The sequence below is a fragment of the Ambystoma mexicanum genome, chromosome 7p (assembly GCF_040938575.1).
Source record: "Ambystoma mexicanum isolate Mex_15411 chromosome 7p, UKY_AmexF1_1, whole genome shotgun sequence".
Taxonomy (NCBI): Eukaryota; Metazoa; Chordata; class Amphibia; order Caudata; family Ambystomatidae; genus Ambystoma; species Ambystoma mexicanum.
This window is the reverse complement of record NC_090939.1, coordinates 660,066,671-660,085,169: the sequence shown is the minus strand read 5'-3', so window position 1 is coordinate 660,085,169 and position 18,499 is coordinate 660,066,671. Positions and strand designations below refer to the sequence as shown.

At 47.1% G+C, this 18,499-nt stretch overlaps 1 protein-coding gene across 2 annotated transcripts in view; it reads left to right on the top strand.

Annotated features, from left to right (window-relative positions):
* RFX8 (regulatory factor X8) overlaps positions 1-18,499 on the top strand; it is a 1,087,262-nt gene that overhangs the window by 809,257 nt on the left and 259,506 nt on the right. For both annotated transcript variants that reach the window (XM_069636724.1, XM_069636725.1), the window contains one exon: positions 13,929-13,987. In XM_069636724.1, the coding sequence (XP_069492825.1) occupies positions 13,929-13,987 (59 nt within the window). The remainder of the gene's footprint in view (positions 1-13,928; positions 13,988-18,499) is intronic.

The window sequence follows — 18,499 nt, the reverse complement described above, 5'->3', positions numbered from 1 at the left end:
TTGTCAACCAGTGCAAATCCTTTCCCTCTCTTGATGGTTCTGTTGACAAGTGTAATCTTGCTGCCTATGGGGTTGGCCCTCGGTATGATCGCTGAGTAGTACTCTGTGTACCAAATTTTTGTAATAAATATTAGGTCAATTATGTCCTCACAGACGTAGATGTCAAAAGTGTGATTGGCAATGAAGAGGGTGTAGATGAGAAGACATCTAGTTCTGTCTTTTTCTTTGTAGGTCTTGCACATTGCCATGTTTGCTTGGGATGCTCATTCCTTGAAGGTGACTACTTCCAGGGTCTGCAAAATATTGCATTAGTCTTCAGAAAGACTGAACATGTTCTTCTTGAGGCCTGGTAGTTCGTCTTCGTTCCAGGGACAGTTGGTGGCAGTGATTTTGTGATGAGATGTGGTGATTCTGGGAGAGAGGAATTTCTGGTAATTTGTCTGTTTAGCGATGAGGGTCCAGTGGTCTTCGCCTCTCAGTCTTGCTTCTCTTGGAAACTGGTGCTCTGTACGTTGAATTGATGGCTTTCTGGTTCACATGGTTCTGTTGTCTGATGAGATATTGAGAGATGAAGATCATCAGAGGTATTTGCGGTGGTTATTATAACTACTACTACTGTTTCTTGTTTGTTGATTTACTGGTGTTTTCAAAGAGAACTCCGTAGCTTTCCTGATTCTCTGTTTAACCTACCCTTGGGCATGATTTGGTCTTGCTATGTGGTAGTCTAGGAAGATTTGAGGAGTTGCTGTGATGTTCAGATGTTAAGGGGTTTTTCTCCAGCATTGGATCTTTCATAGATTCACATACTGTGAATATTCCCTGTTGTCAGGCTGGGAATCCTCGGTAACATAGGACAGTTTAACCTTAAACTGGAAATCTCTGTCACTTTTGTGCTCTAGTACAGTCGTTTTGAGTCCTACTGTCCACAGCCAATAGGAACACCTCTCATAGCCCCTCCCATGTCGGCCATCTTCAGATTTGTTACCACACGTTAGTGTAAGGAGTCCTCATGTATTCTCTCTTGAACTATTCTTCACAATATTTCAACTTTTGAATCATTATCGACGAAAGATTTCATATTTTTCGATGTCTTCTCGAAGACTGCGTTAGCGGTGACGTTTCTGGGTCCGTGGTCCTTTCCCACCACCGGTAATCTTCGACGTCTTATCGTCTGCGTAGTTGGGCCTACCTCACGAGGAAGAGCCCGTCCAAGGCCCGTGCCCGCTGGGGATGGAAAAATGTCTACGTGGAAGATCAGCACCACGGCTGCCTCTACTGCCTTCACCCTCACCATGTCATTGAAGACTGCGAAATCTGCTAGTCGTTCTCCCAACAAGACGCCTCACTATGGCAGGGCAGGACAGCCAAGCGAACCCCTCTAGTAGGTGGTCTAGGTTGCACGAGGTTCACGCCACCAGCAAGATTCCTCGTCGACCGAAACACAAGGAGGCTTCGGTCGACGAGCCCAGGTCCTCCCACAAGGACCGGTCTTCACCAAAGGTCAGTGGTCCAGGGGTGTCCACAGAGAAGAGCAGCCAAGTCCTTTTCCATCACCTCAGGGAAGTGACCCCCTCAGCCAAATCCACGTCTTAATCTAGTAGCCACCCTTTGTCTTCAGCGGCAAAAGCTACCGATCGACGTTGTCTTCGAAATCGCAGTCGAGTAAGTCCTCGTAGACGTACAGTGCTCCCTCCACATTGTCTATGCCAAGGCCATCAACGCTGTCCACCAGCACCCTGTCGATGAAGCCGTCAACGGCGACAACCATGTTAGCGATGTGACACGCTCATCAATGGCCGCTTCGTCGTGAAAAATTTGGTTTTCTCATATGATCACCACCACCGCCATAGTGACAAACGTCTCTGGCACCCAGACCAGCACAGTGTCAGCACTGGCGGTTGACCACGGCATCATACCCTAACCTTGGAGTCGCCGTGCTAGCAGAAGTCTTTCTTCCTCTAAGGGTGTAGAGGAGCCTGAGGAAGAGGCTGTTATGTCACCTCCTTCTTCCCCATCACGCAGGACACCACCATCTAGAATGCAACCTGGTTCTCCACAGGGTGAGGTCAGCCTAATCAGACTGCCAGTACTACCACCCTTGCACACATCTCCGGTAGGGGACGATGTACCTCCAATGCAACCAGCTCCATCGTTACCTCCCCTAAGGGACATGTCACTAGACATTTTATCCACCTTAACCACACTGGTAGCAAACTTGTAAAAAAAATCTACCTGCTCCAGCTCCGGTACCGCCTAGACAACCTCACACAGATATCGTTGGACCATCCAGTGAGGATGATGACATTCCACCCCCCAGGAGTGGTGAACACCAGTCAAGGCCTTAGCAAAGCAACTCTTAGATACAGGGACGGAAACAGATCCTGACCACTTGGAGGACATGGCTTCCGTACATTCATTGAAGATTTCATCACAGCCGATGGTGAACCGGATGATATTCCAATCAGGGACTCACCCCCTGATGAGGTAGGAGCCTTTCATGCACTTATGACCAGGGCAGCCAAGGTGTTCGGCCTTACCCCAGAGGAACAGCGCAAAGGCAGCGTACTGTATCAACGCAGAGAGCAGCAGAGAAAGTCGGTGATGTCCATCCCACTATTGGAGGATGTCTGGGAGGATGGCCTGGTCACCTTAGCCCCTCCTTCTACAGCCCAGGCAAAGAAAGACCTCTTTGACAAGAAATACAGCGCCCCAGAGAGCGCTCCCGTTTGCCTCTGCACCCAACCTACAAAACACCATACTCCTCAGGGGACTAGTATAGAAAGAAATCCCAATCCTACAGGGGTTTGCAACTCTGCTGTGGCTCCTCCCAATTTAGGGGCCAGTCCAGCAAGCAAGCATGATCAGCCCAGGGCCCGGTCCTCCTACTTCAGCAACCCCGTTGTAGGACAACTGACCAGTGGCGTAACACAAAATGTGGGGGCCATGCTGAGGGCCCCCCCCAACTCGGCAAAAATCACGGGTCGCGCCACACTCTGGGCAGGCCTAGATTTTCACGCTTGTGCAATATACACGAACGTGCTGCTGAAGGGGTATGCCACACATTGCACTAGGAGAAAGATAAAAATATGTATTTTAATGCAATATACAGCACACTTTCTGAGAAAAATTGACTATAAAGCCACAGTGTTTGCAATTGTTTTGTAGGGTAACACTGTTCCAATACATGTAAGTCACCAACAGTGCACAGGAACATTAATGCTTTGCTATTAAAAATGCCATGCCACAATGAAAACATTTCCAACTGGCCGCACAATGTAGGCCAGTGTAGACACGTAATAACATTACAGTAAAGCATGCCAGGCCACATTTAGACATACTTAGACTGGTTGCACCAAAATGCCAGTCAAAACAATAGCACACATCAAAGCCTGCATCTCCGCAGCCTCTACCAACCCGGCCAAACTCTTTAAAATCTGCAAGGAACTGGTCAATCCTGTGTGGTCTCTTCCTCTCTTGTTCCCTCCAAGGCCCTCTGTACGGCTCTCCGCTAAATCTCAGGACATCCTGTCCTCTATCTCTTCTTCCTCTCCCTCTTCCTTTCTCGGCCCCCTTCGGCCTTCTCTACCTCTCCCCCCTCCATTTTCTTCTTTGTCTCTGACAACACCTGACAAGGTTTCTAGACAAGTCCGATCTATGAAAGCGTCGTCTAAACAGGTGCTCCCCTGCTCCTCCAGAACCATCAAGGACCATATTGACACCCTTGCTGCAGCCTTGGCTGATTTCTGTAATCACTCTTTAGCCACTGGAATGTTCCCCTCTCTCCTTAAGCACTACCTTGTGCACCCACTCTTCAAGAAGCCGTCTGCTGATCCTACCTGCACAGAAAGCTATTGCCCAATCTCCATCACCCCTTTCTTGGGCAAACTCTTGGAAAAGCTTGCCATCTCCCAGCTTACTCTCTACACTGAATATGTTGGGTATCTCCATGACCAGCAGTCTGGCTTCAGAGCTGCCAGAGGCATTGAAACTGCTCTCCTGAACACCTGTGAAGATCTGCTCTCTAACCTTGATTCCAGCATTCCTTCTATCCTCACCCTCCTTCTTTCCTCTGCTTTCAACACAGTCAACAACGCCATCCTGATCAATCGACTCTGTGAGAACCTGGGCATCACAGACCAGGCCCTGGAGTGACTGACCTCCTTCCTCTTGGATCGCCTCCGCCCTCCCAGGTCCAAACTGGTCCCAATCTCTCTGCCACCTCTCTCTACCTGTGACGTTCCACAGGGCTCTATACTCTCACCCTGGTTTTTCAACCTCCAATTGGCCCCTTTGGCCCACCTGATCTCTACCTTCTCCTCAAACATTCAGTGTTATGTGGATGACTCAGCTTTCCTTCAGGCTCCCCTCAGCCTCCTCTCCTCTCTCGCTCATTCCTGACTAGTCTATCCGCGATTCAGGATTGGTGCGCCTCCAACGATCTCTGCCTTAATGCCAGTAAAACGGAGATCCTTCTCATTGGGACCCTGGCACCAGCTTTCCCTCTCTCACTCTGGCCGTCTGCCTTGGACCCTCTTCCCTCACCTTCCTGCGAGGCAAAAAACCTTCGTGTCATCTTCTATGCCACTCTCTCTTTCTCTCCTCACATCTCGGATGTCACCAAGAAGTTCCACTACAATCTGCTCCTCCTCAAAGGAACTCTTCCCTTTCTCACTTTCCACCAGAAGCTCACTGTCTCCAGAGCTCTGGTTCTCTTTAGGCTGGACTACTACAATAGCCTCTTTCTCATTCTGCCTTCCTCTACTCTCCGTCATCTGCAACTAATCCAGAACAAGACTGCAAGACTTATCATTGGTCTCAAGCCCAGGGATCATATCTCTCCAGCCCTGAAATCTCTCCACTGACTCCTGGTGGCTGCAAAGATCAAGTTCAAGACCCTTCGCATTGTCCACAAGTCTTTCTGGGGTAGGGGCCCACACTACATCCAATGCTCTCTTCCAAAATACCTTCCTTCTCGAGCCCTTCGCTCAGCTACCTCCAACTCTCTAAGGGTTAGATGCTTCTCCAGGCAGATAGTGGGGGGTAGATCTCTCTCCTCTGCTGGTGCCTCCCTCTGGAATTGCCTCCCTGCCCCTTCAAACTTGAGCCAGACCATCTGAAGTTTTGGAAGCAACTCAAAACTTTCCTTTTCTCCTCTGCTTTCTCTCTCTTCCTCCCCTGCTGACCTACCTGCCTGCTGCTTTTCTGACCAGTTGCTTGCATACCCTCAGAGTCTGTATGAGTCCAGGCTCTTTCTTGATCGGTCCCCCTTACACTGTCTCCGTGCCTATCATGCACTTAGGGGCTGTAACTGTAACCCTGCAGCCCCTTGTTCTCCTTGCACTACCCATAGCTGCGCTGCCGTGGCTGAACTTACTCAGAGCATCGCAGCCCTGTTTTCCCCTCCCCTCTCCCTTGCACTTCCCCCCTCCCTTTCCTCTTGCACCTCTCGTTCTCACAATGACACAAGGCCTAGTGAGATTGTTTGTCTTGTCCTCCCTCTATCTTCCTTCCTTTGTCTTGTCATGCATAGAAACACTTGTGTACAGGCGCGTTATAAATGACTTTTATCATATCATTTTATTACAATGGCCCAGAAAAATATACAATGCCGCAGTAAGAAATGGCTAGACTGGCAGGACCCAAATGCCAATCTAGCCAGGTAATTACACTTAGCAGGACTGCTTTATCAGAAATTCCCAGTTAAAAGAAAGTCGTACCAAATTGAGGAATGACTAGACTGGCTGCACCAAAATGCCTCTCTAGCCACTAATACCACATATCATGCCGGCTTAGCCTGGACATGGACAACCATTCTGATTTATTGCGCAATCCCGCCCCCCCACACATCCCCTCTCCCTCTCACCCCCCACCCCAACCTCCTAAATGAGCTCATTGGCCAAGAATTACCTCCACGTCCCTCTTCCTTGTCCCAGAGCTTACGTATGAGGCTCCTTGCCTCATAGGTAAGTACTGGGATGAGGAGGAGTGGGACTAGGAGTAATGAAGATTACAGGTAGCTAAATCAGGCATTACCCCCATGTACCTCTACCTCATCCCAGTACTTGTTTAGGAGGCAGAGTACACCAAGTACTGCCTTATACATAAGTACTGGGACGAGGAAGAATAGGGCTAGGAGTAATCAAGGCATTAAACACAAGTAGTGGCACAACACCATTGAGTTGACTGGGCTTCAGCACTCCCACCCCACCCCCTGACATTTTGGGCTATGTTGACTCGAACTGGCTGACCTTTGGAGCAGTTGCCGGACAGAACGGGACACAGATGTTAAACGGTACCTGGGTTTTACTGTTAATAAGGGCCCAGCAATTACCAACGTAAAGCATTTCACAGGTACTGTTTGTACCTGTACTAAATGCCTTGGCATTTGGTACAGGTACAAACAGTGAAATGCTTTACGTTGGTAATTGCTGGGCCCTTATTAACAGTAAAACCCAGGTACCGTTTAACATCTGTGTCCCGTTCTGTCCGGCAACTGCTCCAAAGGTCAGCCAGTTCGAGTCAACATAGCCCAAAATGTCAGGGGGTGGGGTGGGAGTGCTGAAGCCCAGTCAACTCAATGGTGTTGTGCCACTACTTGTGTTTAATGCCTTGATTACTCCTAGCCCTATTCTTCCTCGTCCCAGTACTTATGTATAAGGCAGTACTTGGTGTACTCTGCCTCCTAAACAAGTACTGGGATGAGTTAGAGGTACATGGGGGTAATGCCTGATTTAGCTACCTGTAATCTTCATTACTCCTAGTCCCACTCCTCCTCATCCCAGTACTTACCTATGAGGCAAGGAGCCTCATACGTAAGCTCTGGGACAAGGAAGAGGGACGTGGAGGTAATTCTTGGCCAATGAGCTCATTTAGGAGGTTGGGGTGGGGGGTGAGAGGGAGAGGGGATGTGTGGGGGGGCGGGATTGCGCAATAAATCAGAATGGTTGTCCATGTCCAGGCTAAGCCGGCATGATATGTGGTATTAGTGGCTAGAGAGGCATTTTGGTGCAGCCAGTCTAGTCATTCCTCAATTTAGTCTCATTAAAACGCGTAAAGAAGTTAGATGCCCCCACACAAATATGTTTGCCCCTCCCCACCACCCATAAAGTTAGTGTCTCTCCAAACATTTGAAGGGTTAGCCCCCCGAAATGCAGGTTTTGTTGTGCCCCTGTACACAAGCACACACACCATTCACCATATACACACCCAGCCATCCATACATTTAAGTGTGCACTCTTTCACCATACATGCACACCCAGGCAGCCATCCATACATTTAAGTGTGCACCCTTTCACCGTACACGCACACACGCACACCCAGCGACCCATACATTTGTGTGCACCCTTTCACCATACACTCACACAGGCAGCCACCTATCCATTTAAGTGTGCACCCTTTCACCATACACTCACACACGAACATGTCATGGGGTTGAGGGGAGCCCTATTACTTCAAAAAGAAATTGGGGCTCATTACGGGTCCGGTGGTAACCGTGCCAGCGAGTTGCCACCAGCCCTGTAAAAAATTACTAGCGCCTGACTTCCCGCTGCCACCGGGCTCTTCCAAGTCTGGCGGCCGGGAATTCAGGCACCGGTAATGTCGGTAATCCTCATTCCCGTGGAGTCCCATACGACTCCATGGGATTGGGGACACGGAAGCACCGGCACCGTTGCTAAGGGTGCCAGTGCTTCTGTGACGGGTCTGCCTACCATGGCCGCTGTGGCCGGCAGGGTCAGTCCTGTCGGGCACAGCGGCCCCAGCAGGTAGACCTGTAATATGCAGGTCCGGAAACAATGGTGCCGGTAAGCTTACCAGAACCGTTGTTTCCGGGCCGGTATGGTCACAATGAGCCCCATTGTTTCTTTTTGAAGTCACTCTAACTTCATTAAGAAATTATTCAGTTAAGGAGCTAACCATAACGGAAATAATTTCTTTATGAAGGCAGAGTGTCTTCAAAAATAAACTATTTATTTTTGAAGTCATAGGGCTCCGCACCACCCCATGACATGCAGCCCTCCAGCCTAGGGTCTTCCATGTCATGGGTTGGGGGAAGCCCTTATCCTTCAAAAAGAAAGTTGTAAAGAAATGATTTCTGTTGCAGAAATTATTTCTTTATTAATTCAGAGTGAATTCAAAACGAAACTTATTTTTTTTGTTGCGCCAGTGCGACTGACAAGGTTCATTGAGGAATGGGGAAACATCACAACCGACTAATGTGTGCTATCCCTACTCCAACAGTGCCACTTTCTGAAGTTTATAGACTTTCCACCAGACATTCCTCCCAAGGTCAAGCCAGAAAGGTTGCGACACCTCTTGCTGCAGGAAGTGCAAGCTCTGCTACAGAAAGGGGCAGTGCAGAAGGTACCGAAGGACGAAGTGGTACAGGAATCTACTCCCTCTACTTCCTGTGAAGGAAAAATGCACTGCACAACAAGTCAGGGCGTTGGAGGCACATATTAGAACTAAGGGTTCTCAACACATTTCTAAAGGCACAAGCGTTCCGTATGGTGACACTGCAACAGTCCCTCGACCTCGAGGATGCTTATTTTTACATCCCTATTTGCCTATTCGCCGCTCACACCAGCGCTACCTCCGCTTTGTGGTGGCAGGAGTGCATTATTAATTCAAGGCCCTTCCCTTTGGCCTGCGTTCTGCTCCACAGGTGTTTACCAGTGCCTCGCACCAATAGTGGCTCACCTGCAGCAAAGGGGCATACATGTATCTAGACGATTTGTTGGTGAGAGCCCCCTCCTACCTGCTGGCGGAAGTCAACACCATGGCCACCATCCAGTGTCTGCAGCAACTAGGTTTCTCCATAAACTTCTCAAAGTCACGCCTGGTTCCATCACAACAAACACTCTACCTCAGAGCACGACACCCAAACCTGCACTGCCAGGCCCTTGGACGAAAGGGTGGCAGCTCTTCTGGAAAAGGTGCACTGCATCAGCAGTGCCCAGGTGACTCCGGTCCTCAATTACAAGTCTGGGGATGTTGTCATTGTGCATTACGTTGATCACTCACTGCATGCTACGAATGCGACCGGTGCAGGAATTCCTGGATGCCTTTTGGAAACCAGCCTCAGTGTCCTGGGACGACCACATCATTATGACACAAGCTTTCAGGCAGAGTCTTCAATGGTGATTGGCGAGGAGACATCTAGTGACGACAGATGCTTCACTAGAAGGCTGGGGCGCCCATTGTCAGGACCAACGCTCAAGAGGACTATGGTTCAAGGAGGAAAAGAGCATGCACATCAACCTGCTGTAGTTGCAGTTGATTTTCTGGGCCCGAAGTCTTTCCTCCGCCTCCTGAGGAGGAACGTTGGTACAGATTTACACCGACAATACAATATCGATGTTCTATGTCCGCAAACAAGGGGATCCAGGTCCCCACAGCTTTCCAAGGAAGCTCTCTGGCATTGGGCACTGCAGCACAACAGGTTTCTCATTCCCCTCAATTTACCGGGGATTCAGAATACCCTAGCGGACTCCCTCAGCAGGGAGTTGCGCTCTTGCCCCGAGTGGGAGCTGCACAAGAATTAACTTCACATGTTGTTCCAGACATGGGGCACTCCGAAGATCGACCTTTTTGCCACCTACGACAACAGTTATTGCAAGACCTTTGGCGGCCGATTCCCCCATCCAAAGAGCTTGTGGGATCCCCTTTGCGTTTCCATCGGAGGGGAAGTTCCTGTATGCATTCCCCCCGATTCCGCTGGTGCCTCGAGTCTCCCACACCTTCAGACTGTATTGGTGCAAACTGATATGTGACCGAGACAGTTTTGGTACTCCGACCTCCTCGCCCTCTCGTCAGCGGCTCCTCTCAAGCTGCACCAACACTACACGCTCCTGTCCAGGGACTAGGGAGTGGTGCTGCACCATGGCCCAGCCTCACTCAATCTGGCATCCTGGCTCCTGTGTTCTTAGAATTTGGGTCTCCTCCTTTCCACAAGACTGTCATGAGGTCCTGGCCCAAGCAAGAACTCTGTCCACGTTAAAGTGCTACAAGAGCAAGTGGCCACGTTTTCAGGTGTGGTGCAGGAACCATCACTTGCAGCCCTAGACTGTTGTCAGGTTTCCCCTTGGTTCGCGAGCTGGGAAAGGGTTTTGGGTGCACAAAGTAGGTGTGAGGTGCCGGAAGGGTGCTTGTATTTGAAACTGTTGTTTTGTAGGGACGCTCTGCCAAGTTTCAGTTTTCCTTAACACCTTTTAATGTAGGAGTCTGGTGTGATCCCAGCCCAAGATGGAGGTAGCAATCCTTAGAATTGATTGGCTGTGCAACATCTGTGAGGTACTTTGGAATCTTACAAAATATTCTAAACTGCCTTTCATTCAGCCATCAACCAAAGAAGGTCACAGCAATAAGGGCTCCTGAGATTTACTTCGAAAACCTTCAAGAAATCAGCAAAAGACCTTGTCCTAAAATGAAGGTGTGAGCTGAAGTAAGAAAGAATCCTGAGACCGCAACAGCAACTGAAAAAAGCTAAGTGATTCAATTTCTGAACAAACGTTAAGGAAATGAAAACTGCATTTTACCTCTAAATATGTATGTAGAAAGCTCTTGCACCGAAGTAGCAGGAAGAAGTTGAGTTCAGCATGAGCTTATTTAAATTTGAGGTTTTTGCGAAGCAAAAGTAACTTTTCATTTAGTTTGGCACGTTAAAATGTATTTACTAAATCTCGCTTGCGAGTCGAGTTGAACGGGCTACTGGGGGCCTTTGAAAGCGTGAAAAAATCAAGGAACATTCCCATAGGAAAAGACCTTGCGGTGCGCGCAAGAGAGTTTCTCTCAGAGAGTTTCCGAACCATCGGAGAAGGCTGTTGCTAGTGCGTCAGTCCTTGATGAAACTGAAAGAGGAAAAGGCCTGCGCAATCTACAAGTCTGTGCGGTTTGTTTTCGGTACAGCGCTGCAATGATCAAACAATTTCATCACTAGTCGAGTGAAGCACTGAAATTTAAACAGCTTAGTAAGTAGCCTGAAAACCCTTCATGTAGGCTAATGTAAATAGTGCAACTGAATCTAAAGCCCCATTGACTTCTATCAGAAAGCTTTGGGCTGAGTGAAGACAAAATACTGAGGAAGCCTTTTTAACAAAAAAGACAATTTAGTTAAGACTACAGAAGCAGCAAGTGTGTTCAGAAGCCTTTAATCTGTTGGCAGGCTTTTCAGGTATTCATTTTAATGGGAGGTTTACACTTGAAGGGCAGTAGGCATAAATTGGGGTAATGTGATAACCATTTGTAAATGTACTTACAGGTCAGAGAGCCATTGAGCAAAGTGCAAGGTTGCAGTGGGTGGCAAGCAGAGACCTGATTTATTATTTAATTCACTTTCCCTCGGGGGTTGCCAATCCTGCAATTCATTTCTAAAAGATTGTAGAGTTGGTGAACCTAGAGGGACTGTGGGTACATCGTCCACTCCTGCAGGAAGAGAGTGCTGGGGCCTTACAACCCTCTGGCCAGAAGACATTTTACCTTAGCTGTTGTCCCTGGCTCATTTGGACTTCACGCACTCTTCATTTAAATGCACCTGGCTGCAATCTCCAGGTACAACCTGTCTGCAGGGGTCCCATATCTGTGGTCCCACCAGCTGGTGAAGGAGTTCTTATGTGGGCTATTCCAGTTGTTCCACCTGTCCGCTGCCCAGCTCCAGCGTGGGAACTGAATGTGCTACTAGCAAGCTCATGAAGCTGCCTTTCGTGCCCATGAACCAGACGTTGATTAAGTATCTTTCCGTGAAAATCACTTTCTTGGTGGCCATAACATTGGCCAGGCAATTGGGTGAAATCCAAGCTTTTTCCTGCAAACCGCCTTTTTTAACGTTTGACCAGGACAAGGCTAATCTGCATAATAACCCAACTTTTATGCCTAATGGTCCGTCCTCTTTTCAGCTCAACCAACAGGTGGTTCTGCCCGTATTCTTCGGCACTCCTACATCTCCAGCGGAGCGGACACTGCACACGCTGGATGTGGTGCGCGTCCTCAAGTTTTATGTGGCACGTACTAAGTCATTCAGGTCTTCAGATCAATTTGGAACCACTGGGCTGGGGAGGGCTCTGTCAAACTCTTCCATTTAATGGTGGATTGCAGCTTTCATTTCCTTCTGCCATCAACAGGCCTGCAGGCCACTCCACTAGAGTGGTGGCTGCTAGCTCTGCCTTTCTCTCCGGAATCCCGCTGCCTGACATCTGCCATGCAGCCATCTGGAGATCGATGCATACATTCACCAGATTGTACTGTGTCGACCGAGATTCTGCAGAAGAATCTAGAGTTGGCCAGTCGATTCTGCAGAACCTTTTTGCGTGAGTGTAGTAAGTCTCCAGTGGTAAGTTGTCCTTGGAGCTTGCTTCCGCTCGGATGTATTGTTTTAGAACTGCTTTCTAATCTATTCACAGCATGTGAATCTATGAAAGATCCAATGCTGGAGAAGGAATCAGTTACTTACCTGCAACTAGGTTCTCCCGCATTGGTATCTTTGATAGATTCACATGCAACCCTCCCACCAACCCCGCATGGCTCATCTTTTGGCTTTTACTGCCACTCACGTGCGTTTGCCAAATCAGAGGATGGCCGACAGGGGAGGAGTTAAGGGAGGGGGTCCTATTGGCAGTGGGCAGTATGACCAAAAATGGCTGTGCTAGAGCACAAAAGTGACTTGAGAGTTTAAACTGCTCTATGTTACAGAGGATTCCCAACCTGACGACACAGAATATTCGCAGCATGTGAATCTATGAAAGATACCAATGCTGGAGAAACACAGTTACAGGTAAGTAATGAATTCCTTTTCTTACTTTTGAAAGATTGCTCTTGTGTTAGGGACTTATTATTTACTGTGAATGGTCGATCTCCTGGCTGTGGGGCTGAGCTAAAGGTAGGGCAATAGGGAGCACATCAAGTAACACTGCTTTAGTGGGTAATGTGAGGCATCAAAAAGAGATATCAACACCTCATCTAGGGCAGTAGGGAGGTAAAACAGTATGGCAGTGGTTAAATCATCACGACAATGCAGGGGAACAGATGATTAATCAGGATACCAGTAAGCAGCAATACCATTAGTCTGGAACATGGAGAGGAATATAGAGTGAAGCCATAGTTAATGGAGGGCAAGGGTCTGCAACCTCTGGTTATCTAGATGCTTTGGACTGCAACTCCCTTGCTCCCTCACCAATGACTATACTGCATAGGGTTGATGGGAGATGTGGTCAAAAACATCTGGCGAGCCAAATGTTGCAGAACACTGGTCTTGGGCAACCAGGGAACACAATACAGAGGCTAGCAGTGAATGTAGGCAAGCCAAGGAACATGTACACTGGTTGGCAATTAATCTGGGATATCAGAGTGCAAAATACAGTGGGGTAGCAATGAATCTGGGATTACCATGGAGAAAGATACAGTGGATTGCCATATAATTTCGGAGAACCATGGAACACAATTGAGTGCGTTGATAAGGACTACCGGTGGCCTCCATTAATCTGAAAAAACCAGGGCGCATAATATAGTAGGTGCTGCAGAATAAACATAATATTGACAACTAGTCAGAGAAAGCTAAATTGGGGCACCAATTAATCGAGGATAACAGAAGGCAAAATACAGTGCGTCACCAGATAATCTATGAAAACCAGCCAGTAAAGTAAAAGGTACGAAAAATAATACAGTTGGCCTCTATCTGCTAGAGCCATGGAAATGCACTTGCAAATATTTGTAATACTAAAATAAGTTAAAATGTGGTGGCTATAACCAACATTTGTGTTGTTTTAACTTTATGCATGCGTAAGTTGTCACTTGTTTTCCTTTGTGTTAGTCAAGTCCTACTGCAAAGGTGCTATCCGTCCTAATAATCCAATGATTGCAAACAGCAGTCAGATAATTCCATTATTATTCCTGGTGCAGATAGTAAACTTCCTTTACCTCTCTTTTTTTTCTAATAGAAGTAACGCTATTTGTTAAACGATTACGAAGAAAGACGTGTCTTGCCAATCTTGCTAAGGTATTTTTATAAACTTGCTCTTTAGAAAGTTATTGTTTCACTTTAATTAAAGATGGACTTCTATGTTAATACTGTATCCAGCTAAACACAAAATGAAAAATAATTACGGAACAAGTGGTACATAATTATTATACCATTTAAACCTCCTAGTAAGGGAAATACTAAAATGGGTTGACTTGGGTTGACTAATGGGATAGTTATATGGCCCCAATTTGCTATTGACACTGTGTAAGCACCAATGGAAAGCAATGTTATCAGATCAGAAATTGTGTATGCTTAAAGATAGAGAAGTGAAAATCTTCAATGGAAAAATGGAATTGAAAGTGATTGATTTGCTATCGATCAGATTATAAGTGCAATCATTTTTTGTTAAATATATCAAAAATAAAATGACATGTTGTTTTTATAAATACATAATGGTACACTTTAATGTATGCATTTTTTACACCTACGCTTTCAAAAATTCCTTATTACATCAATGTTTACTTAAGCAGAGAGTAACTATACTCCTCCCTTTACCTAAAAATGCTGTTCCCTGATGGCCCACCTATCTTTCCCCACTTTATGCACCCCCTGGTGGTTGCAAGTAGCCAACATTTTAGGTGAAACAAAGTGGAGCAAATCAGTGTACTCAGCTGCTGGTAGTTATCTTGGCTACTTTTGAAGAGGACACAGTACTCACTAAATAGCCTTACTTAGGGGAGCGGCTGATCCAGATGATGTTTCTAGTGGCTGGTATTAAGATTAAATGCATGCTAAATGAAAATGTGGCCAGTCACCTCTGTATACCTTGATTTGCATACAAGGCTATGGATGTCCCACTAGTATTTTGAGCACCAGTGTTATGTGAATAGTGCTTGACATTGACCTTGCAAATCTCCACACTCCATAGCTCTGCATTAGGATAGCTTTGTGCTGAAAAATTTAGAAAATATATTAATCAGCTACTGTGTATGATTTTTTTTATTCGATAGCTGTCGTTGATCAGTAACAGATGTAATTGCTCTAATTTATTCAGGCAGTTTTTTATGCCTTTGCCACATCAGCCGTTTATGTATCTTAGAGAGTTGCAGGTCTTTGTGTCAGAACAGCACAATGCACATCCTTGAGCTCCTTAGTACTTGGCAAGTCTGGCCTTTGAATGGTGAATGCAGGAGCATTGTGCCCTTCCCCATAGAAGACAGTATTGGAAAAAGTGGGATCTTATCTCTCCATAAAGCATGAAAATTTAGGGCATTACTGATAAATCATGATAGGAGCAAAATGACTGAAGAAGCATTTACAGCATTCAAAACAAGACACATCGCAAATCATTTTGAATAGTGATATCCTCCATGCCAAAATTACCCATACCACTGACATAGCGAGCCCTACATCTCATCCTTGGTTTAGTGTTTTAGTACTAACACTTTGGGGATCATTACATGTTCCCCGGTCTGGAAAAACTGCTGGTATGATTGCTGGTAATTCCGACACTGGCAATTATTCCGGACTGGGGAAACGCTGGTTTGCTGATGGGGACACTGACTTACCATCAGGCCTGACCTGCCGGTAAATCAGTATTGAACAAGGTCAAGCCAGTGGTAAATCAGGCCACCCGCGTCAAATAAATGCCAGAATTCCGGCAATCCCTTTGATGAATTCCTATGGAACTTCATGGAATGGGGATTTTCCGCCCTTTCTGTCACTTTAAATTCCCCGGTAATACCGAGATATCAGGCAGCGGAAACGGTAGGGGCAGCTTGCCGGTGTCCCGCCGGAATTACCTACTTCTGCCCACAACACTTTATAAACTGTTTTCCTTTCTTCTTCTTCCACATACTGTGGCCTAGTTACCTTGGCCGAGGCACAATACTCCATTTTCTCAGGCTAGCGTTGTGAGACCACTACAGTGGTGACTGGCGCAGTATAAAAGCTTTGTAACATACCATAACCTCAGAGGCATGCAACTCTGTTGTCTTCTTGTGTCGATTTTGCAGGCATCCATGATGGCCTAGCCCATGGTTGTCGTTACTGTAATTGTGTTCAGCCAAGCGCTTGAATTTCGATAGTATACAAGGAAACACAGACATCTTATAGAGATATCACACTTGTTCCATCAAGCTATTTTTTATGATTTCCTTAAAGCCCTTCACTATGCCATTTGACAGGCTTAAAATTGTACACCTGTTTATGGAATTATTCAAAATATACAATGATTGAGAGAGTGACTGAGGTATGTAGCCATAATCCTGTCTGCTTTGTCTTATTGTCAGATTACAATATGGTTTTCACTGACCTGGATTCTCGGGAACCATGAAGCTATCGCAACTAAGGAGGGAGAAGGGACTGAACGCTCAAATCAGGCAACAAAGCTTCAGGTTCCCTACTCCTCCAGAGTGGGGAGGAGTTGGAAGCCAGAGAGATGACGTCTTCTCCAAGCGTAGTTAGGCGCAAGGATTTATTGAACCAAAGTTTACAGGAATGGTTTCCACACGATAGGGGCTGGAATGGGAGAGCAAACTCTTAGATATTTCTTTGTCAATGGCTCGCCACTACAACTAAAATGTAGTAGAGGCTGGATTCAAATTAAAAAGTTTAAAAAAAAGTAACTGCTAATTACCTAATTCGAAAGTACCAGAGTCTTGGTTCCTGCAACAAGGGTCCGTAGATAAGGACTACAGACTCTGTGAGTCTCTGGGTCCTAGGAAGTATTGCAAGACACCCACCTGTGTCAACCAGGAGAATGCCTCCCCTCTCCTGGTATAAATAGTTCCTTGGTATAATCAACAAACACTTTCCATCAGATGTTGTACCTCCTGCCACAGTTCCTCCAATGGGTGTTGCACTTTCCTCCTTTGCACCCTGGGTAATGTTCCAAAGAATCTTTTTGGTTCTCTGATGATTTACTAATGATTCCCAACTTTGAACACTATCTCTCTTGATAAGATTGGTATGAGGGAGTTTACTTTTGACCCACACTGCACAGTTCATTTCTTCGGTAGTTTTATCACTGCTGCTGTGCAGAGGGAGACCACCCGTGATGTTAAGATTAGAGTTCTTGCCCCGGTAGCTTTATCTCCACAACTGGGCCAAAGGAGATCACTTTCAATGTACAGATTACAGTCTCTTTCAGTAGTAGCGTTGCCTCTGCCACTGGGCTGAGGGAGATTACTTCCGATACACAGATTAGTTTCTTTCACCAGTAGCCTTGACTCTGCCACTGGGCTAAGGGAGGTGACTCCCGATGCACAGATTGCAGTTTCTTTCACCAGTAGCCTTTTCTCTGCCACTCGGTCGAGGGAGGTTACTTTCAAAGCAGAGGCCAGTCTCTTTCACCAGTAGTCTTATCTCTGCCATTGGACCGAGGGAGATTACTCCTGATGCACTGGTTATAGTTTTGTTCACTAGCAGCCTTTCACCCCACCACCCCCTTATTCCCACTGCGTCTTCCGTGCCTCCCTTTACCTTCTTCTGGGCTGCAGCACGTCATTGGTTCTTCCTGGGACTGGGGTCCATGTTGGCAGCTGCTCTGGTTTCCCTGTTCGGTTTCTGCTCTTCTGCGATTGCTCCGTGGTCCTTGTTTTTGCACAGTGTCGGCGTAGTTGTTGGCCCGAATGGCGAACCTCATCGAGGTCACACCACCATTTCTACTCTCTGGTCTTATAGTCAGGTCTGTTCCTGCTAGACCCCAACAGGACTCTAAGCTTCGTGCCGCCGTCCTCCGTTCTGCAGTCTGTCCTCAGAGTTTGTAACTCCCGCCTGCGGTCTGCTGCACTCCTGCTGCTGTTCCCAACTGGACTTTGTTAAGTCCATTGTCTCTTTTTATACAATGATGCCAGTTCCTCCTCGATGGGCTATCAGAGTCTTTTATCACTTTCAAGGGATTGAACTTCACGCCTCCTCGGAGCTTCCACGTCTCAGTACTTGAGGAGTTTACTGTGTTACAATATAACATGTTGACAATATATGACTGTGGTGGGTAGTCAGGAAGGAAACCACAGAATGAACGTCTCCATACCCAAGAGGGGAATCCTCCCCTGGAAGGTCTTCCCGCATGTTACCACCCCTAGGGGGACAACCGGTTAGCTGCCACACCACCCTATCCCTACGGGGAAGGTCTCCCTCCTGGGGAGAAGTGACGTCATCCAATGATGCATCCTCTCTCAATATTACTCTCCAACCTACACCTACTCCTCCTTCCACACCACTACTACTCTCTCCTCCTCTGCACTACTGCTCCCACCTTAATACTACTACCACTCCCTCCTCGCCAGCCTCCTTTCACACTCTCAGTCGCCCTTTCACTCATTTCGTACCTTTCTCCTACCACTATCACTCATACACTTGGACGCACATTCAAAGCACAGTACCACTTGCTCTCGCCAGCCAATACCCTGCTTCCTTACAAATCACCTCTGCGCTGCTTTGCATAGTCCTTCCTCCTTCTGTACTCTTGGTCCTGCATCTTCTGCTCAGCCTCACTCGAACAATCCACACCTTCCTTTTTTCTGCCCCTGTTTTTATCCTCCC